Here is a 23728-nt window from a genome sequence, read left to right on the forward strand (position 1 = left end):
TGGGGATGTGGAAACTGAGGCCTGGAGAGAAAAGTGACTTGTCCAAGGCCATGCAGCTAGTTAGTGGCAGGACAGGTGCAGTCCTCTTCTGAGGCACTCTGCTCCTCAGTCTTCCAGCAAATATTCACCGAGCAGCTCCTGTGTCCGAGGCACTGCTCTGAGCCCTGGGAGAAATACATCAGTGGACTCAAGGGTAGAGGGTGGGGACGGAGCAAGGAGCGGGGAGGAGGGAAGACATCCCCAGGCCGGCAAGGAGGAGGTGACGGGAGGGGAGGGGTGTTTCAGCCTCACAACTCCCCTGAAAACCAGAGGGAGGTTCCAGAGCTCCACCTAAGAGGCTGGGCTTCTAGGGTCACCCTCCCCCACCTTAGGATGGACTATAAAAGTCCCTTCCTAACTACTTCCAGAGAAGAGCAGGAGGAGGTGAAAGGTTGGCTGGGGATCCTCCAGGAGAGAAGGGAGCAGGGGACCCACCCGTGCAGACTGTAGGTGTCACTCTCCTCCCCAGCTGTGGCTGGGGGTCTTAGAGATGCAGCTGCTGCTGGGCCTGGTAGGGGTCCTGGCCACATTCATCCTTGCCCATCCTTGTGAGGGCACTGCCCCAGGTAATAGCCCCTTGGATAGCCAAGGAGGAGGGGTGGTCTGAGGGAAGAGAATGGAGGGGGAAATGCTTGGGTCTGGGGGGTCTTGTGGCTCCCCTGGACCCTGAGTCTCCATCCCTTTGAACAGCCTCCCCCAGGGTGGTGGAGACCCCGGTCCTTCAGGACTGCATAGCAGAGGCCAAGTTGCTGGTGGATGCTGCCTACAACAGGACCCAGAGGAGGTGGGCCTGGGTCTGGGGGCCACATGGGCCGGGGAGGGTCAGTAAGGGGGATGGGTTTCAGCCAAGGTCATCTCACCCAACCCTCACCCCTGGGCACCATGGCATCTCCACTGTTGGCAGAGAGCCCACCTTCCTCTGCACTTGCGTCTGTTTATACTGTCCAGGGCTGGGGCTCTGCTGGGTGGGGCCGCACCCTTTCTCCAGCCCTCACTCCTCCTCCTGTGGGTAGGATGAAGCAGCGCCTTCGCAGCGGGTCGGCCAGCCCCATGGACCTCCTGTCCTACTTCAAGCAACCGGTAGCAGCCACCAAGACAGCCGTGAGGGCCGCAGATTACATGCATGTGGCCTTAGGGCTGCTGGAGGAGAGGTTACAACCTCAGAGGCCCAGAGCCTTCAATGTCACTGGTACTGTGCTCCCCATTGAACGCCCAGGGCCTGGCCTCACCTGAGAGTGGAAGGAAGCCAGGAGGGGAGGCAGGGTGCCAAGCCCTGGGGTGTTGGGAGGAGAGAAGGCAAAGGGATGGGAGGCATGGAACAGGCTGGCCCAGGGAGGAGCTAGGACCCTGGACCCAGGACCCTGCACACCTGCCCTCCCCCAGATGTGCTAACGGAACCCCAGCTGTGGCTGCTGTCCCGGGCCAGTGGCTGTGCTCTCCAGGATCAGGCTGAGAAGTGCAGCGACAAGTACCGCACCATCACTGGGAGATGCAACAACAAGTGTGTACCAGGGGCTGCACCTGACTCGGACACCCGCTCCCCTCACCCACCCCCTCCCTCCATGCTAAGTCTCCTAACCCCGACCCCTCCCCTGCTGCAGGGAGAGACCCTGGCTGGGGGCCTCTAACCTGGCCCTGTCCCGCTGGCTGCCTGCTGAGTATGAGGACGGGCTGTCACTCCCCTTTGGCTGGACCCCTAACAAGAGACGCAATGGCTTCCTCCTCCCCCTTGTGAGTTGGGGTCGAGGGTCTGGAGTCTGCTTGATCTCTTTCACATGTGGAGAGTAAAACACAGCCCAGAGTCAGCCAGATCGGGCTCAAACCCAGGCTCTACCACTGTCTAGCTGGGTGACTTTGGGCAAATAATATACCTGCCTGAGTATCAGTTTCCTCATCTGTAAAATGGCAGTAAAACCTGCCTCATCGAGCTAGTGTAAATATTAAAGTACCTGGTATAAACAGCCATGTAGGACGTGATCTATTAATGCTAGCTATTTCAGTATTGGGGTTTTTTCCCTGATAAAGTTAGTGTCAAAGTATCCTGCTGAACATAAAGAGCTACACACCTTCATCTGGCTTATATCTATTGATCCATACTATTTCACATTCTTTGATTCATCAATTTTCTATTGATATGTCAGTATCATAATCTATCTTCTCTACCCATCTATCAACATCTATTTGTTAATTTTTCTTCTATTGATCCTTCCATCCATTCATCCAATTCTGTGTTTATTATCCATCACCTTACAACCAGCCCGTGCATCTATGAATCCATCCCATCATCAAGTTACCTATCAGCCTATACATTGACCTCTCAGTTTGATCTATTTGCCTCTTGGGAAGGGCGGTGAGATCTGAGCTGGCCAACCTGGCCTTTCTCCTTCTACTTACTGCCGGGACCCTCAGGAACCAGGCCGGAGGCTATCCTTCCAGGAATGACAGCCTCAACAAGAGGTGGTTACATCTCCAGGAACAAAGGAGGAAAGGGGAGGAGAGGGCAGAAGAGGAGGAGGGATTGCAACTCCAGCTGGGGGAGCTTCTGCTCCTGAGTCCTGGGTTGGCTCCAACACCTTGCATGGCCCCTGCTGACCTTATTTCCCTACCAGGTCCGGGCTGTCTCCAACCAGATCGTGCGCTTTCCCAGCGAGAGGCTGACCTCCGATCGGGGCCGGGCCCTCATGTTCATGCAGTGGGGCCAGTTCATTGACCACGACCTGAGCTTCTCCCCAGAGTCCCCAGCCAGAGTGGCCTTCAATGCTGGTGTTGACTGTGAGAGGACCTGTGCCCAGATGCCCCCCTGCTTCCCCATCAAGGTACCCTCAGCCAACCTCCCAGGCCCCTGGTGTGGCCTCCACCACAGGCGGAGCACTGGGGGTGGGGATCTGGAAGACTGCAGCACCATCCTTTAGGAGCTATCTGTGGAGCTGGGGTATAAGACAGAGACACAAGAAACACAGCTGGGCATAGACTCCGTGCTGCGCATGTTTGAGGGGTGAGGACGGGGCAATCTGCCAGGAGGCTCAGGAAGGGGAAGCAATCCAGACAGACCCTGATCTAAGGCCTGGGGGTGAGTCAGGCTGTGAGCAGGGTCCTATCCTTCAGGCTAGAAGGCAAGGATGGTGTGGGGGCCCTTGGGAAGAAAATCCAGGGAGCAGAGTCATTGCTGGGAATATAGGAGGGACATACATCGCACACCAACCCTTAATAGGTAGAGCAGCTCTCATGAGGGATGACACGTGGGGGCCCCTGTCTAGCCACTCCCTGTTCCAACCTTACCCATTCCTCAAGCCCTGGCTCAGGGCACCTACTCTGAGGAGCCTTCCCAGATCTTCCTATTACATCTTTAACATTTGCTTTTTATATCAGGCATGGCAAATGTCATCTCAATTTAAAGTTACTTAATTCTGTGTGTGTGTGTCTGTTTTCACTGAACTGCCAGCTTCCTGCAAACTTTGCTGGGTTTTTTGACCTTTATAGTCTCCAAAGTACCCAGCTTAGGAAAGGGGCTTAGCAAACATCTGTCGAGTTGGACAGAATTAAAGGAACACAGGCCTAAATGTCAGAAAAACTAAATTTTTTTTTTTTATGTAAGATGACCGGTAAGGGGATCTGTACCCTTGGCCTTGGTGTTATCAGCACCACACTCTCCCAAGTGAGCCACAGGCTGGCTCTAGAAAAACTAAATTCTTTTTTTTTTTTTTCCTTTTCGTCTTTTTTTCGTGTCCGGCAACGGATCGCAACCCTCAGTGTCGCACCCGTACCGGACCGGGACCGGCAACGGAATCGCAACCCTCGGTGCTGCGCCCGCACCTCGCTCAGCCAGTGAGCGGGAACCGGTCTGTATGTGGGATCCGAACCCTCTGCGGGAGCACCACCGCGCTCCCAAGCGGCGAGGAGCACCACCGCGCTCCCAAGCAGCACACTGTAGCAGTGCGCCACCGGGCGGGCCCCGAAAAACTAAATTCTAATCCCACCTCTCCCACTAACTAGTTGTCACTTTCTCTCTGAGGTTCAGTTTTCCCATCTGTAAAGTAAGGATATAGATTATTTCAAAAGGCTATCCATTTCTAACCTTTCATGACTCTATGAAACGAAGTGCTAACATCACTCAGACTGAAAGCGTGAGCAGAGTGAGTCTGAGTGAGTCAAGGAGGACTTCCTGGAGGAGGGGGTTTTGAGCAAGGTTTTGAGGAGGGTGGGGATGACAGAGGAGTGAGCTTGCTATTGAAGGGCCTCAGTGTCACCACCTCCTCTTCCACCTCAGATTCCACCCAATGACCCCCGCATCAAGAACCAGCGTGACTGCATCCCCTTCTTCCGCTCGGCACCCTCATGCCCCCAAAACAGGAACGAAGTCCGCAACCAGATCAACGCGCTCACCTCCTTCGTGGACGCCAGCATGGTGTACGGCAGCGAGGTCTCCCTCGCTCTGCGGCTCCGCAACAAGACCAACTATCTAGGGCTGCTGGCCACCAACCAGCGCTTCCACGACAACGGGCGGGGCCTGCTGCCCTTCGACAACCTGCACGACGACCCCTGTCTCCTCACCAACCGCTCCGTGCGCATCCCCTGCTTCCTGGCAGGTCAGACTGGGGGGAAGATGGTGTCTTTCCAGGAAACAGCCAGTCCCTGGGGTCTGGATTGGGAAGCCGTGGTGGGGTGTGGTGAGGGTACCTGGTTTGGGATCTCCATACTAGGCACACCATAGGCATAGACCTGTGCATAGTCATCGCAGAACCACTCAGTTGAAGGAAGTCCCTTTGCAAGTCCCCTGTGTGTGGCCAGAGATCACTGCTTGACTATCTCACCTCTTATATGGCACTCCAGCCCATCCCCAAACAGCTCTGACTGTTAGAAAGGTCTTCCTCATTTCGATCCAATATCCACCATGCTTCTGGAAGCTCAGAGAAGACACTGTCCCTCTTTCACAGAGCAACTGCCCCTTTAGTTACCTGAAAGTATCTATTACTTCCACCTAAAATTTTTTCTTCTTTGGACTGGATTTCCTTAACTCCCCACTTCCGCCAGCACACACACACACACACACACACACACACACACACACACACAGTCGCTAGACACTGTTACCTGGTGCGTTCTTCTGGGTGCATGACTTGAACTCTCCTCAGGGTCTTTGTCCCCATGTGTGTTTATAACGACAATGGTAATCATTTTTGGTTAAGATATTTATATGTGTCACCTCTAAACCTTACAGCAGCCCTGAAAAGAGGGAATTATTATCATCCTGTTTACAGACGAGAAACTGAGACTGCAGGAAGATAAATTTGTGCTCAAGAGCACAGAGTTTCAAATGGCAGCGTCCACATTAGAAACTCAAGTCAGTGCAGCTCCCGGGGCTCTGCTCTGTCCACCCTGTTCCACCGCTTTCCTCACAGGGAGTCGGCTCCAGCCTCCCTAAGGATTGTGCATTTGTGTGTCCTGGGAAGAGCAGCCTGTGCCCTCATGAAACATCCACTGAAGAATAGCCTAAATAAGACCTTGTGCAAAAGGGCTTAGTTAAAAGCAAGCAAATTACTGAGTTTGTTTCCTCCCTGCCTACAGCAGCAAGTGTAGGCACAGGAACAGGGCTCTACCCAACCTCACCCGCCTTTCTCTTTCTCTCTGGCTTCCTGGGGAAAGCAGCGTGATATCAAGTCCAAAGATAGGAAAAGGTACAGCCCTTAGTAGAGAAAATGCAGAGGGATGAAGTTCATGGGACAGGTGGGCTCGCCGTCCCAAAGTCAAGGTTGCCAGAGTCATCCAGCTCCCTCCACGATAGCGGATTCACACTGTGGGTCTGGTTGTCTTCTAGAGTGGAATCATTAGGCCTGAGACCAGCAGCTGCCCTGGGCTTTCCCACCCCCAAGGGATGGGGATCCAAGACCCCACTGTCCTCCCCCTCCTGGTCTGTTGTGTTGGGGGAGGAGGGTGGCGGTCAGTGACGAGCCTCACAGTACTAGGAGCCTGGCCCACCATCTCTCCAGTCCTCGAATCTCTGTCTGCCTTAGCGGAAAGACATTTCTCTGGGAAGGCCTGTGGACCTCTCATATAAATGGACCTTGGGTTTTTCAAGGTGACTCCCGAGCAAGTGAAACCCCCAAATTGGCCGCTATGCACACTCTCTTTATGCGAGAGCACAACCGTCTGGCCACTGAGCTGCGACACCTGAATCCCCAGTGGAGCGGAGACAAGCTGTACAATGAGGCCCGGAAGATCGTGGGGGCCATGGTTCAGGTAGGGGCATCCTCCAGAAGACAACCTGGCATGGGAACCAATCTGAGGGAGTGGCTGCCACCTTTCTTCACACTTCCTTGGGGGTCTGCCTCAAGCCAGCTCGGTCTGAGTGATTGGGGGTGGCCCTGAGATCTGACCTCTATCCCTGATTCTGCCACTAGCTTACTGTGTGACTCTGTCCAATGTCACTCAGCCTCTCTGGCTTCAGTATCTCCATCCACCAATGGGAAATTAACATCATCACATTTGCTTTGATGACAGTGAAGAATAAATATGCCTGAGCAGCCTTTTGGAAAGCAAAAAGTCACTCTGATGGCAAGGGTACGGGATGGGCAGCTGCTGAGGTTGTGTTCCCCGTGTCTCCTCTTCCAGATCATCACCTACCGAGACTTTCTGCCCCTGGTTCTGGGAAAGGCCCGGGCCAGGAGAACCCTGGGGCCCTACAGGGGTTATTGCTCCAATGTGGACCCGCGTGTGTCCAATGTCTTCACCCTGGCCTTCCGCTTTGGCCACACCCTTCTCCAGCCCTTCATGTTCCGCTTGGACAGCCAGTACCGTGCCTCAGCACCCAACTCACGTGTCCCACTTAGCTCTGCCTTCTTTGCCAGTTGGAGAATCGTGTATGAAGGTGACCAGGTTTTCCAGAGGCAAATGCGGGTGTGGGTGGGGAGCAACCCTCCCCCAGGTAGGCCAGGCTTACTGCCAAAGGGCCAGGCTGCTGCTCGGGCCATGCTAATATCTCCCTGGGGCAGTGGTAACCAGGCAGGTGTCAGCAAGACCCTCAGTCACAGGTCCCCAACCCCAGCAGGATGAGAGGATTTCTAAAAGGGACAGAGACCAATGTCAGACTAGTGGGTTGTAACCTGAAAGTTGCTCACCTTCTACTTTTTCTTTGGGAAGTGGGGTGACCCTCTCCCTCCCAGCTCCAGCTCCTTCATGTCCACCCAGTTCTCTGTTTCCTGACAAACACTGTAGAATCTAAGCGACTGGCTTGCCCAGCGCTCAGCTAGCTTGGCATAACGGGACTTCCCAGAGGCTGATCCAATCTGTGCTGCTCACATTCCCTCCCACCAGGAGGCATCGACCCCATCCTCCGAGGCCTCATGGCCACCCCTGCCAAGCTGAACCGTCAAGATTCCATGCTAGTGGATGAGCTCCGGGACCGGCTGTTTCGGCAAGTGAGAAGAATCGGGCTGGACCTGGCGGCTCTCAATATGCAACGCAGCCGGGACCACGGCCTTCCAGGTGAGGGGGCTGCTCGCCCCTCCTCCTAGGCTTCGCTCAGGCTGGGGCTGCTCGGGGAGTTGAGAGAAGCCCCTTGGCGCCTCTGTTCTGACTGGGATGTCCACAGGACGCACAGCGGTGCAGAGGCACGCAGGCCGAGGCTGAGGCAGCGGAGCACCCTGGCACACTGCTCCGCCGTCCTGCCCAGTCTTCCCATCCGCTGTAGGGGCTCCAACTGTAGGCTCACCACAGGACTGGGGTGGGGCACAGGAGCTCAAAAAAGGAGATCAGGACTTTCGAAGTGGAGAAAAGTGGTAGGTTGAAAAGGCAGGGGAGAACTGCTCCATTGCCCACACGCTGGCAAGTTCCAAGGAGAAAGGCTAAAATTCCAGGGCTGCAGAAACCGGCTTCTTACTCTAAGTGGAGAAAGGCAAAGAGCCTTAGAGGCAGGGAACAGGTGGAGTAAAATTAAGGCTCATTGGTTGTTTGGTGAAGGCACAAAAGACTTTATCCCAGGAAAGAAGAAACGTTGGCACTTTGCTAGGCACTTTCATGTATATTAATTCATTCCATCCTACCAATGACCTTGAGAAGCAGCTATTACAGCAATTTCATATTTAGGAAATACACTCAGAGACAGCTAGTAACTTACCCCAGGTCACATAAGTCTGAAGTAATGAAATCTGAATTTAAATTTCTAATTTCTTCTTTCTTTCCCCTGTTCAATCCTGTGCAACACCATTAGGGGAAGGCTTGCCTCCTGCCTCACCCTGCCCTCCTCCCTACCTCCTACCTCCCTGTCTAGATAGGACCTGAAGTCCCATCTGCCTTGGCTGGTCTTTGGCCAAGATAAAGAGTATGGGGACTTCCTACTCCCTACTCCATTTAACACAGCACCTGGCAGGCACACAGCAGGCACTCAAGAATTTCTCCTTCCTTATACTTGGGTGCCCCTGACAGCTAAGGAGAAGTGGGCGCCCCCTGCTGGATAACTGAGGTGGCTAGCACCCAAGTTGCCACACAGTGAGTTTCTATTCCCCCCAATACCTGTTCTCTCAGCCAGCCCAGAAATATCCTGATCCTAGCTCTTGCAGTCTCCTCTAATCCCTTCCCAAATCCAACACCAAATTTGGAATTTGCACTCCACTTAATAGTGAAGAGACCTTGGAAAAGTCATGATTGCTCAACTTCAGCAAATATACCAGATATAATTAACATACCATAAAAGTACCTCACAAAGGTGTTGCGAGGGTCCTGAGGGATGGGTGTCCACACAATGGTGCTTAGTAATGCTAAAACATTGTATGGTTTCCTTTGTTCAGCTGGAGTTGGTGTTTGTGAGTTGTAGTTCAATGGAAGATGTTGGGCTGGTGTTATGGTGTTCAGGTTACAGCAAAGCTGTCTCCTACCTTGACTGTCTACACCATATTACGTGGCTTGGCCCTGGCATAGGATCCTGATAGCTGAGAAATCAGTATGGCTGGTCTCTGGAAGTTTCTGAGTAGATGATAACTTTTTAAAAATGGCTTTATTGAAATACAATTAACATACCACAAAATTCACCCGTATGAAGTATACAATTCAATGATTTTATTATGCTTAGAGTTGTGCGACCATCACTATGATCTAATTATCAGAACATTTCCATCACCCCCAAAAGAAATCTTGTAATAAAGGTCACTCCCTATTCCCACCCAGCCCCTGATAACCACTAATACCCTTTCTGTTTTTTTTCTTGTATTCTATATTTCTGCTTATTCTGGATCTCTCTTATAAATGGAATTATACAGTGTGTGCTAGATGAATTTTATCCATGCTCTTCATGAGTAGATAAATTTCATCCTTGTTCTTCCTTGGTTGGTTTGTTCACTCATTTATTCACCTGCTCATCCACTCATTCTACGAACCTGACGGAGAGTCTTTTATTTGGGGGTACTGTGTTATTTGTGCCTAATTAATGCATATGAGACCAATAATACTATCATTAAATGTCAGACATGTGGTTATGAGTTTTGGGTTACAACAGCTTTTCAGCTTAGGCCACACTCCTCAGTCCGATGCATCAGATCAGTCTGGCCTTTGGAAGGTTTGGAGCCTCTTCTGCAGCAGAGGTCTTGTTCTGCCCAGTATCGACTGACCACAGAGCTTCTCCTCTTGGAGGATTTGTGGGAAGAAGCAGAAGCTGATGGGCAGTCAGCAAGACAGAAGCTGCTTCTCCCCCCTTCCCCCGCAGGCTATAATGCTTGGAGGCGCTTCTGCGGGCTCTCCCAGCCCCAGAATCTGGCACAGCTTAGCCGGGTACTAAGAAACCGAGATTTGGCACAGAAGTTCCTGAATCTGTATGGGACACCAGACAACATTGATATCTGGATTGGGGCCATCGCAGAGCCCCTTTTGCCGGGGGCCCGAGTTGGACCTCTTCTGGCTTGCCTTTTAGAGAACCAGTTCAGAAGAGCCCGAGATGGAGACAGGTAAGTGACCCTATCCTAACACATCAGCACCAGAGGCAGAGCAGGAAAACACTAGCACTTCCAGACTAAACAGTGGGAAATAGTGCTCTTTTTAAAAGCTTTGTTTCTTCCAAGTTCATAGGATCTGAGACCAGGAGGCTCCTCCCTGGAAAGCTGGGTCAGGGGGAGAGACACTGACCCAGGCAGGGCTGACATTGCCTTAGCTGGAGTCACCTTAAACCCAGCAGATAAACTTGTCATACTTACTGTTCTGAGCTAGTGGATCCCAGAAAACATGGGCAGTAAAGGCTAAATCTGGTTTCCTTCCCATAAGCTTATGGTTTAAGGCCTGACTCCTTATTTGGATTTGGCATTTGCCTGAGTTCAAATCCAGCCCTGGCCACTTAACTTACTGTGCACTTACTACTGGGCAATTGTTTAATCACTAAACCCATTTCTTCATTTATAAAATGGGAATAATACCTACCTTGCAGGAATTTTGTGAGAATTGAATGAAATAACATACGTAAAGTACCTGGCACATGACAGGTGCTCATTATAAGGTAATTCCTCTCCAACCTTTACCCAAATCTCTTGACTGCCTGGTAGGTTCTGGTGGCAGAAATGGGGTGTTTTCACCAGAAGACAGCGCACGGCCCTGAGCCAGATCTCCTTATCTCGAATTGTGTGTGACAATACTGGTATCAGCACTGTTTCGAAGGACATCTTCAGAGCCAGCATCTACCCCCGGGGTTTTGTGAGCTGCAGCTGTATCCCCAGGTTGAACCTGTCGGCCTGGCGAGAAAAGTGAGACTCTTGCAGGTAAGGGGAGGCCCTCGGGGCTGGGTCAGGCCCTCACGTCCTTCCCTGGAGGGTATGGCTGAGTCCTCTTAGGCCTCTAAGCAGAAACAACCAAACTTGTCACTAGGGACTGGGTACTCTTCTCTAATGGCTTCCCAGTGTGCTAGCTTCTGGGATTATTGTCAATCCCAGGGCCTAAGACTTAAGGGGACAATTGGGAAGTGTCCAACTATCCTCAGCTTGGCCACTAACACCCTAAAAAAAGCCCCATTTCTGATGTCCAGCAGATTCCTCACTTACCCAGTTCTGTTGTTTCCACAGGAGTCTATCCCAAGCCTCTAACCCTTGGAGGCAAGGGGAAGACTTCGAGGCTGCCTTCTCCTCTGGGAGCAACTGTATCCTGCTGATGCTTTTGCTGTCTACAGCTCAGAGTTGTCTTCATCAGCTGGGAGTGATAGCTGGAGCTCCTAGCAGCAGTGGACCCATACGCATGGACTAGGTTATGAATCAGCACTAGGTACAAGGACTTGTGAGCCAAGCCATGAGGCCCTGAGGCCCCGGCAAGAAGAGTCAGCTGGAGGGTCTCTAGCCACTGTCTTCTGCTTCGCCTCCTCCCACCAGGACTGGGAGACCACATAGCCCCAGCCTCTGGCCACCCCATAGTCCTCCTCCGAGCCTGCAGGCTGGCAGCATACTCTGCTTCTACCAATAAAGCACTGCTGAGGGCAGGGGCTGCCGTTTCTATGTTGGGCTGGAAGGGCGTGGCTTCAGTCCCATGCTTTGCTCCAGGTGTTTAAGACGGGTGCCGCTAAGAAGCAAGCTGGCACTAACCTCTAAACCTCGTCTAGGGGCTGAATTCAGAGAGCCAAAAAAAGCATAAAAGCGGATGGGCAGAGGCATTAGGGGCCCCAGCATTAACCATACTTCCATCATGCCAGCGACCTGAGCAGAGAGTCAATAGACATCGGTCAATATAAAAATTTTTTATGTACAAAAAACACAATAAAAGACACCACCCAACTAGCATAAAGGGCCCTGCCTTCCCCCTTCATTTCTTCCAGAAATAAGTCATATCTCAAACTCAGCAAGCCCCAAGTAGTAGAACACGGCTGCCCTGGAAAGAGAAGGCTGAGACTTATGGGCCAGGGATTTAAGATCTCTCTCACCTTCCTTCTCCTTTCTTGGAAGAAGGAGATTCCATTGTTAAAGGCTGTGGAAAAGGAGATCTCTGCAGCCCTCTGCTACTGAGACTGTGAGACAAGCCAGAAAAGAGGCTGTGTCAAGGACAGGCTAATTATGGGGTCACCCCAAACTAGTTTCAGACCAAAAAGCCTGCCTTGTTGTGATGCCTATTTACAGTAGCTGAAATATGAAGAGGGGCCCATACAGGACCACCAGGTCTCTGGCTTTATTTCCATGTGCAGGGAGAAGACCCTGCTGAAGGGTAAACAGAGGGACCGGCCCAGGGATTTTCTCAACTCTTCTGGTTCTCAGCAGGCCAATGTGGTGTCTAGTAACAGACAAAAAGGCAGGAGAGCAATGGCCTCAGACACCCCTTGTCTTGACCTCTTGCACCGTGGCCAGGGCTGCAGTGAGCTAGGAGACCAAGGTTCCCGAGGGGCTCACTAGGTCCTGGGGGAGGCTTTCTCGGGCCTCTTGCATGCGGCGCCGAGCTCGACGGAAGGCCTCTGCAAGGGAAGGAGACACATCAGTCAGCTTCCATGGTGGGCAGAGGAACATGGCCCATGCTGACCCTGGGGGGCCAGCCAGGGAAGGAGGAAACCTACCCAGCACATTGTGAATGGAACTCTGCTGGCTGAATCCTTCCAGACGGTCCAACACACTCCGCATCTTTTTCCGGAGGGAGCTTGATTCCATGAAGGCTCTGCAGGGAAGCCCACCACATGGTCATAGCTGTTCTCTGGCCCTCAGGAATAAGCAGCCCCAAGGCAAAGGGTCAGAGTCTCTCACCTGGATTGCTGCAGACAGTGCAAGCGGAAGGTGACACTGCCTGTGGTCTCTGTGCGGAGTCCAAAGCGGCTCAGACGCTCCCCCTGTGGCATACAGTTGAGACAGTGTCCGGTTTCTGCAGCCTCTAGAGCCTAGGCACCATGCTCACCTCACCCCCATTCCCATTCCCACTTTTGGGGAAAGCAGTTCTGATGGGGAAACCTCATTCTATCACCCAGCCCCATCACCTCAAGGCTAACACTGGGCTCCCAACTGTAAATCAGAAACATTCCAACCTCATTTGAGAATAGCAGTCTCACATGCTTACTGTGAATCCTCCCCACAACTGATTACAGAGGCTCTCCGTGATGGGGAAAAAGAAGGGGTCAGCTATTCCAACAGGGACCAGGGGAAAAGTCTAAAGAAGAGATTTCCAGAGATCTTCTAGGACAGCAGTGTAGATATTTATGCTTGGTTCAAACTGGGGCTGTGACTTCCAGCTTAAGCAACAGGAAGAAAGGGGCTAAGTAACACTGAAGCGATGAATAACTAAGGGGCCTTCACCCAGATCCCACTTTCTACAGAATGGAAAGACAGGGCCCTAAGTTCCCAGTATGAAGTCTCTCCAGGGACAAAAGTCACCTTGAAGGTTCCTGGTATCCGCACATAGGAGAGGTCCTCCAGTTCCAGAGAACCACCAATGAAAAACCTCCTCAGCTCAGCCACCGTACCAAGCTCCATGGGTCTCCACGTGGAGACAGTCAGGGTGTGCAAGCCTGTGCGAGAGACGAGGATGGGGCCAGGTCCAGAAAGGGAACACGGCCCCTCACTGACACCCCAGCAATGACCCAGGCCTAGACACCTCTGAAACACCTGGTCTGTGATGACCTGACCTTTGGTGAAGGTTATCATGGTGGTTAAGAGCACCTGTTTGGAAATCAATCAGACAGAAACTCAAATCTCAGCTCTGCCAGTCACTCCCTGTATACCCAGGACAAGTTTCCTAACCTCGCCGAGACTCTTTCTCCTCATCTAGTAAAATGGAAGTAACAACAACACCGACAACTCACAGACTGGTTGGGAGAATTAAATGAGAGGCATTTAGCATAATGCCTGGCACACAAGAAAAGATAGTTACTTTAATTTCCAAATTAATGCTGATTCATTCAACACATGTGCCCAAAGCCTGTTTCGTCATGCAGACTCTCCCTCAAGGCCGTAAGTCCAATCACAGGAGCAAGGAGCACAAAACAGAGACTGTCAGGCTGCTTAGCTTCCAATTTCATGTGGTTCCAATTTCACGTGGTTATCTCCAAGGAGGGGAGAAGAAATTCTTCAAAGGAGCAAGGAATCTTCCAAGTTAAATGCTTCTAATTCCCAATTATCCCTACTTCTCTCCAGGAGCATTCAAATCTTTTGCAACTGTTGGTCTTGTTCCTAGGACTTAGGGCATGTGGGGCACATGAAGGGTGGGGACAAGAGATTACCTGGGGTGGCAGGCAGCACCACAGACCCATAGCCTTCCACACGATACCTCTGCCAGAAGTCCAGCGAGAGGACCTCACAGTAGAGCACAGGCCACTCTGGGAGAGCATCTGGGAGCAAGTGAGAGAAGCAGCAGCCAGGTCACAGGAGGCCTTCACCAGGAGAGGGTGCAGGCTGAGAAGAACCAAGGCCCAGGATCCGCTGCAGAGCCACTCACCAGCAGATTCATCCTCGTGGAGGAAGAAGGCTTCGAATGTGAATGGGTAGGAGAAGTAGGCCACCTTGTCCTAAAAAAGGGGAGTGTCACTTTATACTCAGTATCATTGGGTAGGCAGGGCCTCACTTGAAATTTGTTCTCCCTGTGGCCAATGACAAGGTCTCCTTCACTAGGAAAAAAAAAAAATTATCACCTCTGGTGGGAAATAAGAGGCAAAGGGATACCCAAATACAAGCTGCTTCCATTCTCCAAAAGGCAAAGAGAAGACCCTCGACTAGGCAGCCCTGCAGAGCCCACAAGGAAGAGTCAGATCCAACTCTGGGATCCTCCCCAGAGTACATGGATGGTGGCCTGATAAAGCTTCAAATGCCACCCCAGGAGACAATTCCTGTTCCCTTCCAGATTCCCTCTCTCATCCTCCATACCATTCCCAGGGACTTGGTGGCACAGGTCTGTGTTATTCCTGAGAGCTGCTGGAATGCTGGGCTTGACCAGTCTGAAAGCCAAAGACCAGATATAGTAAGCTCACCTGGGAGGAGACCAAGTAGTTGAGAAAAAGACAAAATTCCTTTATTCATTTATTCATTCATTCATTCATGCAATCAATCATTTGTGGAGTAACATTTATAAAGCAAATGTATTTCACAGGGCCTAGCCTCCAAAGCCCTGTAGTTTCAGGTATAGCCTAACTTTTTAAAATTACACATAGGAATGTTAAGCTTGCAAAAAACAGGAAACTTTCCCCAGGCTAAAGTCTCTGTTGTAGATAAAGAATTGTAACACAGCAAAATTGCTGGCTCAAAGGGCAGATGTCCTCGGTGCAGGTTGACCTACTGATTGATATGTTGAGAAAGTTACTTGATTGTTATGTAAACATACTGAGGAAATTGCTGTAGGAAAAGAAAGTCTTTGCTAGGAACAAGCTTTTGTTGGTGGATTGACTTAACCTTTTGCAAATTGCATTATGGAATGTCACTTTGTTTATTTCACTGATGTTACTAGTTTCCATTGTTAAAACTATACTTAGCCATAACTCTGCCCATGTCCTTGTGTTCTTTGTAATGATTAAATCAACTGAATTTTCTTGTGAGACTTCCTTGTCTTTACAATAAAAGGGAGAAGCTAACTTTGAATTGGGGCTGTCACATTCAGCTTTCTCCTACTGATGGGGAAATTACTGAAGTGCAACCCTTCCAGGCCTCTCAATGCATTCATACTGCTTTGAGTAATCGAGTAATTCTTTTTTACATCTCTGTTACACAGGGGGAAGTGTAACAATCATTCATTTACTGAGCATCTGCTATGTGTTAGTATATCCTGGGGATATTTTGGTGACCACATAGAAAAGATCCCCATCTCTCAGAGAACTAACTTTGTACTGGGAGGGGATGGGTGGGCAAAAGACAACAAACAAACCAACAAGGGACTATCAGGTGGTGATAAGAGCCATAAAAAAGAGTGAAGGGACTGAGTGACTTAGAGGCTCATTAAGATTGGGTGGTGAGAGAAGCCTCTCAGAAGTAACATAGGCTGAGACCTAAACTCAAGAAGAACCAGCCACCCCAAGATATGGCAGAAGGGGTTTCAGACAAAGTAAAAGGTCCTGAAAAGGCTCTGAGGTGGGAATGAATGTGGCATGTTCAAGAACAGAAAGAATGACTGTAATGTTGTAAGGGGCAGGTAGGCGAGGCCAGGTCATTCAGGGTACAGAGTTTGGATTTTACTCTAAGTGGGAGAGGAAGCTGTTGGGGTTTTCAGCCCAAAAGAGACACAACTGCTTCACATTTTTAAATGCTCGACTTGGCTATGGTGTATGTGGAAAGTGAACTGCAAGGGGGAGCAAGAGAGGAAGCAAGAGGATAAGTTAGAAACTTCGGGCACTGGCCTAGGCAAGAGATGGTGGGGGGGGGGGCACGAGAGAGAATAAACGGATTCAGGACAGCTTGTGAAGACAGAGCTAGAGCCATCAGTCGATGGCTATAGGGAGCTAGAGAAGGTGAGGAATCCAGGATGTCTCCTAGGTTTTTGGCATCAGCAAGTAAGTGGATGACACTGCCACTCTGCTGGGGTGGGGAAGACCAGGGAGGAGAGAGGTGAGGGAAGAGGAGGAATCAAGAGTTCTTTCTGGTAATGTTGAACAGAAGTGACAAAGAGGTGACTGGATCTGAGTCTGGAATTCAGGGGAGAGGTTAAGGCTGGAGACAGAAATCTGGGAGTCTGAGACATAGACATGGTATTCAAGCCATGGGACGAATGGGATCGCCTAAGACGACTGTAGGTAGAGAGTAACAGAAGGCTAGCCTCAGCTTTGGCTGCTCCAACAGTTTAACATCAACAGAAGGGGAGGAATCAGCCAAAGAGGCAGATGAGCCACCAACAATATGGAAGCGAGGCGTGTGGAGCCAGAAGCCAAGAGAAGGGTTTCATGAAGAAAAGTGAGCTGTGTCAAATGCTTCAGAGAAGTCAAACAAAGAGAAAGAGAGTTACCCTTAGATGTGACAATGTGGAAGCGATCTACGACCTTGAAAAGAACAGGAACAGTCTCAGTCGAGGAGTGGAGAAGGAAGCCTGACCAAATGCCCAGAACGGTCGGAATGCGTATAGAAGCAGAGTCGTAGGAACATTACTTACTAGTGGTTGGCAATTCCACAAAGAAGTGGACGTAGAGATTGTCATACTCATAGCCTTGGGCTGAAACTAAGAAAGAAAACAGGAAACTATTTTAGCTTATTCTCCTACCACCTTTAGCACCCAACCCAGTCTTAAGGGGCCTACATGCTCTGGCAGCAAGTCTTTTGGGGAACAGGAACCCTCAGTGTTTCCAGCAAAGACTCATCACTGAGTTTTCCACGTACTGCAGACAGCTTAAGGCCTCCACCAGGGTGGGGTAGATTATTCACAGCTTCATCTGGGCACCTGCCCAAGCATCAGGAGATCTCTGTCAAGACACTTACCTACCTCTCCATTTACAAAGAGCCGGAGGGCACCTGGGACGGTCTAAGATGGAGAGAAGTGGAAAAAGATCAGGAGGTCTGGAAGGAATCCAGCCCTATCCATAAATCTGCAGAAGACCTGATGCTGGATGTCAAACCCTGGGCATCACTATTGCACTTTCTTGCCACCCTGACACTTCTCCTCAGATCTAAAAAGTTAATTGTTTAGAGAGATGAGGAGACCTGTAGGTAATTCTATCCTTGCTTCGAGATCTAGGGATGGCACTATTGCAGTGAGGGAAGACAAAGAATAGGACAACAGAATAAATGACCTACAGTTTTTTGTTTTTTTTTTAAGAACCAAAATATTTGACAAATGGGAATGACATCCTTCCCTCTCTATGGGGAACTTTGGAAAAATACCCACGGGAAGGGTGAGGAAGACATTTCTTTATATTTATTTATAAAGTTAATTATAAAGCAATACATGAGTCCATTATCACTTGCAAAAATTCAAAACTACTCTAAGTTTAAGGAATAAAAATTTTAAATCCCTGACATATTCCTCTTACTACCCACTATCCACTAACACCTCCCTATCCCACCCCCTCCCCAGAGAAAGCCACCCACGGCACGTGTGTGTACTCTCTCAGACATTTTTCCCCGCATTAATACTTCTGTATCAATTAGCAATGTTTCAAATCACATCACAGGGCTAGACTCTACGTGCTATTCTTTGACTTCCTTTTTACACTGAAGAGTATATCCTGGAGACCTTCAAGAGAGGTATAGTAACTCATCCACACTCGGAATGTTCTGGCTAAACACAGGTCACAGTGCAGCAGGAAGCCAAGCTACTCACCGTCTCAAAGTCAGTGCCCACGAGGCTGCTGAGATACTCCTTGTGCCGGCCATAAAGCTGAGGAAACAAACCAAATCAAAACTCAAGAAGCAACCCAAGCCAGACCAGAGTTCAGTTCTGAATGGGAGAAAGAAAAGAGGCAATAACGAAAAGGCCACCAAGAGCTGGAGGCCTAAGCATTCCAGCCACTGACATTTTAAAGTGAAACACAGGGAGTCAGCTGGTCTGGGACCAATCCTGACTCTAGCACGTACAAGCTCCAGGGAGTACTTAGCTCCTTAATCTCAGTTTCCTCATTCATAAAGTGGTAATAGTAAAAGTATTCACCTCAAAGCATTGTTGTAGATCTAAATGAAATAAGGTGGGTGAAGTGTCTAGCACAGAGCATGGTAAATGCTCAAATAAATGGTCATGGTTATTATTATGTTAAAATATGATCAAAAACTTCTGGGTGATATGTCATCAGTGCTTCCTAGGTCTCAAGAAGGCTGTGAAGGGCAAGGCTTTTCCCTAGCAACTGCTGACATCAACCTCAGACAGGGTCTCAGCTCCAAGCACTGGATGAACGAGCTCTTACATCCTTGAACACACGCTGCTCCCGCTCCTCCTCCTCCGGCTGTGCGAGGGAAGACACGTTGTCGATCGTATACTTCCACAGCTCCTGCTTCTCCCCCTCTGTCTCGATTCTGTAAGGTCAAAGCCACAAAAGGACCAACTCTGCTAATAAGAGACAGGCCCTTCAGATCTAGCCCAGGGATGAGCTATCACTGGCCGTACACCTCACTTGAAGTATATGATGACGAAATGGCCATAATGATGGCCAGGAGAGGGAAACAAAATGGTAATGCAGAAAGGGCTCCACGTTAGTTTCAGAGAGCACAGGTTTTGAGCCCATTTCTGTCTCAAAGACATGGTGAGACCCCAAGGCACAACACCGTTGCACCCAGTTCTCTCACCTGACAAATGGACGGGTTAGTCTAGATAATTTCTAATTTATAGTTTGGTTTTTTTTGTTGCTGTTCTGTTATCTAAGATATATAAGCATACTTTGAAAAGTTCTTGGAAAGATTTGTAGTATCTTTTAATTCTATCTTTCCATGAACTTTTTGAAGTACCCTAGTAGAGATGAGGAACAGTCGGCCCAGAGGAAAAGACCGGGCTGAGTTCACCTGCCACTGTTCCGGTCAGTCCCTATGCTCAACAGCGAATCATCTCCACTTAACCACAATGCTGAAGCGATCCCTTTTAAACTGGTGCAGTTGCACATTTTCTGAGAACACGGTCCCCGATTTCCCAAGGGCCTATGACCCAGAATAGAATATGAACCACCACTGCCTGGGAGTTTAAAAGTTAGACCAGACAGAGGGCTTTCTGGGAATCTCCTCGGCTGAGGCAAGCAGGGAAGCCACGAGAAGGAATGCCAGTCTTCACTACTCCACTCCTCTCCTCACCGGTAGGGCCCTTTGAGGCCAGTGAAGTCAGGTTTCACTGTGATCACACCATTGCTGTCCACCTTCAGAGTACAGAGGACATACTCGTACTTCTTATAGCCAAGCCTAGAAAGCAGGAAACACCAGCACCAAGGTTCAGGATCACTGGTCCCGCCTCCAGGAAAAGAGGAAGAGGTAGTCAGCCCACTTCAGGGGAGAGCACAGAGGCAGGAGTGAGAACTATCACGGTAAAACACTGTCTTCCAATGACAACTAAGAAGAAAAGGAAGACAGAGTCCCTCCCCCCCATCTACTAGGTGATGGCTAGCGCGAGCAGAGGAAGGAGATCTGAGCTGGCAGTATGGAGCTCCACTCACTTTCCATAGGGCCCCAGATCTGCCATGATGTACATTGTCTGAAGAGGGGTGTTAATGACATGGTTGTTCCTGATGAATTCTTCTGAGGGTTCCCAGGTGACAATGCGCGATTTGAGGATGCCGCCCTCCCTGGGAGACAGCACAGGAAGGGTCACTTCCCTGGCACACCCTGAAGAGCCTGAAGGGGAAACGGGAGCCCACCCAAGTGGAGGTCCCCTGCACGATGGGAAGCTCGAGTGGGCGGACATGCCAAGAACCCCGGCGTGTTAGGACTGCAGAGGCGCCCCCAGCCCTGCACTGCCCAGACACACTTGCACTCACGTCCCTCGCCTGTCCTGCCGTCGCCGCCTGACATTTGCCATTCGCTCAACCAAGAATGATGGCACCTCGCTGGCTGAGGTGGTCATTTTCTGACAGTGCTGGGAAAAGAGAGCAGCCCTATGTAAGCCATCTGGTCAGGGCCACATGGGGCCAAGTTCCTGAGGAAAGTCTTCCTTCTGAAACCTCATCCGGGACGTGAACCTAACAGGTACAGCCACCTCACAATCATGCATGCTAATGGAGGAAAGCGGTGGCACAAACAACCCAAAGAAGATTCCTACTGCAACTTGGTTTGCCCTGGGATTTTAGAAATCAGATCTTTGCGCTAATTTTAAAGTCAGTCTGAGGTGCCGGCCCGTGGCTCACTTGGGAGAGTGCGGTGCTGATAACAAGGCCACGGGTTCGGATCCCTATGTAGGGATGGCTGGTTGGCTCACTTGGGAAAGCGTGGTGCTGACAACACCAAGTCAAGGGTTAAGATCCCCTTACTGGTCATCTTTTAAAATAAAAATAAAATAAAATAAAAAATAAAGTCAGTCTGCATTGTCTGAGCACATGCCAACTCAAAGTTGGGTTAGTTTGCCTGGTAGAAGTTGAAGTTAATTAGATGTTGGAAAATGCCAAATGGGATACAAGTATTTTGTGGAAAATTCACACATGGCAACTGAGCACTAACTGCATTTTTACTTGCTTTCCCCAAACAGACAATCCAAATTTTAGATGCTACCAACCCACAGCTCTTCTAACAAGAGCATGCCAATCTTTCAAAAACACTTATTTAACACCGGTTCCTTGCAGAGATCTATAGGGTCACACATAAAAATAAGAAAATATAGGCCCCAACCTCAAGGAGTTTAAAAGCTCACTGAGAAGACCGAACATATGCAGTGAATGAAGAAAATGTAAAACAAGTCCACAAGGGTATGCTGGCACAGGCAAATTGAGGACGTAAGCCATTCTTCAGGGCGGTACTGAATCCCTCTTCAAACCCACGTACTGAGTCTTGGCTGAATCCCCTGATTAAGTACTCTGCCCACCTGTCTTACCACATGCTGCATGGAGGAAGTCAAGCCCGGTGGCTGCTTCTCCCAGTTCGCACTCTGCAAGCCTGTCATCAGAGACACTGCCAGCTCCCCTGGGACCTCCAGCAGGCAGAAGAGACAGCAACAGACCCATACACTGCAGACTACTCTAGCATGGCTGCCAGCAGCCCAAAGCAGTTTCTAGACAAGCTGCCTATCTCCTCTTAACAGGCTTCTGATTTAACACACAGAACCCGGTGAGGCCAGAAAACTAGGAGAGGCAAAGAAGAAGGAAGCTATGGGACTTTAGAAAGAACAATACCTCCTCCAAATTGGTGTATCTATCAGAGTCAGTGTAGGTAAAGATTCGACGGTTCTTCTTGCCACCTGAATTCTCCAGCTTCAAGATCTCTTGATGGTATTGATAATCCAAAGGACTCTGACAGGCTGCTTCGTTTTGGTATAGATCTACTTCAAACTGAGGTCACAAGGAAACACAAGGAAACAGATCTACTGAGACTACATCCAACTTCTGTTCCTGTAACTGTTTACTCAAATGACTTCTACAGAGTTGATGCTATTTGACATGTCTTCATAGCCAACTCTCATTTTTCTAAACTAGTGGAATGCAGGGTGGCAGTGAATATGGCATTCCACACAGCACTGCTTCTGACTAAGGAACTCACCTCACAGCTAAAGAAGTGTGGCAATGGGCTCATGCTCATGGAATTCACTGGTCTTACCATGTTCCCCATCATCCTGAAGCAGCCGGTCTGATAGAACGGTGGAATGGCCTTTTGAAGTCACAGTTACAGCACCAGCTTGGTGCCAATACCCTGCAGGGCTGGAGCAAAGTCCTCCAGCAGGCTGTATATGCCCCACATCAGCGCCCAATATATGGTACTGTCTCTCCCATAGCCAGGATTCACGGGTCCAGGAATCAAGGGGTGGAAACGGAAGTGGCTCCACTAACCATTACTCCTAGGGACCCATAGCAAAATTTTTGCTTCCTGTCCCCGCAACTTTATGCTCTGCTGGTCTAGAGGTCTTAGTTCCAGAGGGAGGAGTGCTTCCATCAGGAGACACAAAAATGATCCCACTGAACTGGAAGTTAAGGCTGCCTCCTGGCCACTTTGAGCTCCTCATGGCTCTGAATCAATAGGCTGTGAAAGGAGATACGGTGTTGGGTGGGGTGACTGACCCAGACCACCAATGGGAAGTTGGACTACTACTTCACAATGGAGGCAAGGAAGATTATGTCTGGAATACAGGAGATCCCTTAGGACGTCTCTTAGTACTACCATGCCCTGTGATTAAGGTCAATGGAAAATTACCCAAATCCAGGCAAGACTACAAATGGCCCAGACTCTTCAGGGATGAAGGTTTGGGTCACTCCACCAGGTAAAGAACCACGACCCGCTGAGGTGCTCACCGAAGGCAAAGGAAATACAGAGTGGGTAGTAGAAGAAGGTATAAATACCAGCTTTGAGCACGTGACCAGTTACAGAAACGAGGATCGTAATTGTTCTCCCTGTTGTGTTAAGAATATGTCTCTATGTATAAATATACTGTACACATATTAAGCAATCCTTTGTTTTTTGTTCCTCTGTTCTCTATCATGTACCATGAGACTTAGTGACTTTTTACCAGCATTTAAATGTTGTTAACCTCACTTCATAGTATTTGCAATTTTAAGTTATGGGATATTGGGAGAAGGGTAAATATCATTTAAGGACTTTACCTTTTTCTTCTTGGAAAGGGATTAATGCGTTTCCAGTTGTACGCAGGGTAGTGTATCATGTTAGGCAAAACTATTATGTTATTGTACCATTTGAAAATTAAGTGTGACTTGGGCCGGCCCGGTGGCGCACTGGATAAGTGCGCCGCTTGGGAAGCGCGGCGGCGCTCCCGCCCGAGGGTTCGGATCCCACATACAGACCGGTTCCCGCTCACTGGCTGAGCGAGGCGCGGGGGCAACACCGAGGGTTGCAATCCCGTTGCCGGTCCCCGGTCCGGTACGGGGGCAACACTGAGGGTTGCAATCCGTTGCCGGACATGGAAAAAGACAAAAGACAAAAAAAAAAAAAAGAAAAGAAAATTAAGTGTGACTTAAGGAGATAGTATGGACACCAAGTTGACAAGGGGTGGACATGTGAAGGTTAATTCTAGATGTCAACTTGGTTAGATGAAGTAATGCTGAGAAACCTGGTAAAGCAATCTTTTCAGGTGTGTCCGTGAGGGTGTTTCCAGCAGAGATTAGTATGAGAGTCTGAATGGCCTGGGTGTGAAAGGCCCACCCTCAGTGTGGGTGGGAACCATCCAATCCACTGGGGGTCCGGAGAGAACAAAAGACAGAGGAAGGAGGTGACGCTCTCTCTCA

General features: G+C 49.9%; 2 protein-coding genes across 2 annotated transcripts; one reads left to right on the forward strand and one right to left on the reverse strand.

Moving 5' to 3' along the window:
- Positions 1 to 410: 410 nt before the first annotated feature.
- Positions 411 to 10773, forward strand: LOC103610213 (eosinophil peroxidase). Its single transcript, XM_008594424.1, has 12 exons — positions 411 to 605; positions 730 to 823; positions 1053 to 1228; positions 1423 to 1540; positions 1641 to 1770; positions 2649 to 2855; positions 4307 to 4625; positions 6116 to 6276; positions 6649 to 6904; positions 7351 to 7521; positions 9734 to 9971; positions 10560 to 10773. Exons 1-12 carry the CDS (start codon positions 530 to 532, stop codon positions 10759 to 10761), a joined length of 2148 nt encoding a protein of 715 aa, XP_008592646.1. The 5' UTR covers positions 411 to 529; the 3' UTR covers positions 10762 to 10773.
- A 970-nt stretch (positions 10774 to 11743) lies between these two features.
- LOC103610214 (Meckel syndrome type 1 protein) lies at positions 11744 to 21823 on the reverse strand. Its single transcript, XM_008594425.1, has 15 exons — positions 21671 to 21823; positions 20327 to 20424; positions 20006 to 20134; positions 19650 to 19754; positions 18776 to 18884; positions 18199 to 18255; positions 17358 to 17400; positions 17035 to 17100; positions 14829 to 14899; positions 14404 to 14473; positions 14189 to 14296; positions 13344 to 13477; positions 12723 to 12805; positions 12539 to 12636; positions 11744 to 12439 (listed from the first exon to the last, which is right to left on the reverse strand). The coding sequence occupies exons 2-15, from the start codon at positions 20410 to 20412 to the stop codon at positions 12348 to 12350; spliced, it is 1251 nt and encodes a 416-aa protein (XP_008592647.1). The 5' UTR covers positions 20413 to 20424; positions 21671 to 21823; the 3' UTR covers positions 11744 to 12347.
- Between the last annotated feature and the right edge of the window lie 1905 nt (positions 21824 to 23728).

Source organism: Galeopterus variegatus, unplaced genomic scaffold, assembly GCF_000696425.1.
Source record: "Galeopterus variegatus unplaced genomic scaffold, G_variegatus-3.0.2 Scaffold10763, whole genome shotgun sequence".
Taxonomy (NCBI): domain Eukaryota; kingdom Metazoa; phylum Chordata; class Mammalia; order Dermoptera; family Cynocephalidae; genus Galeopterus; species Galeopterus variegatus.

Bases quoted from the DNA above. Each gene is read 5' to 3' on its own strand.
- LOC103610213 (XM_008594424.1), top strand. From the start codon at position 530: ATGCAGCTGCTGCTGGGCCTGGTAGGGGTCCTGGCCACATTCATCCTT. The intron at 824-1,052 runs GTGGGCCTGGGT...TCCTGTGGGTAG, and splicing joins TACAACAGGACCCAGAGGAG to GATGAAGCAGCGCCTTCGCA. The intron at 6,277-6,648 runs GTAGGGGCATCC...CTCCTCTTCCAG, and splicing joins TCGTGGGGGCCATGGTTCAG to ATCATCACCTACCGAGACTT.
- LOC103610214 (XM_008594425.1), bottom strand. From the start codon at position 20,412: ATGACCACCTCAGCCAGCGAGGTGCCATCATTCTTGGTTGAGCGAATG. The intron at 14,900-17,034 runs GTAAGTAATGTT...TTTGGCTTTCAG, and splicing joins TGTGGAATTGCCAACCACTA to ACTGGTCAAGCCCAGCATTC. The intron at 13,478-14,188 runs GTAATCTCTTGT...TCTCTCGCACAG, and splicing joins GGTGCTGCCTGCCACCCCAG to GCTTGCACACCCTGACTGTC.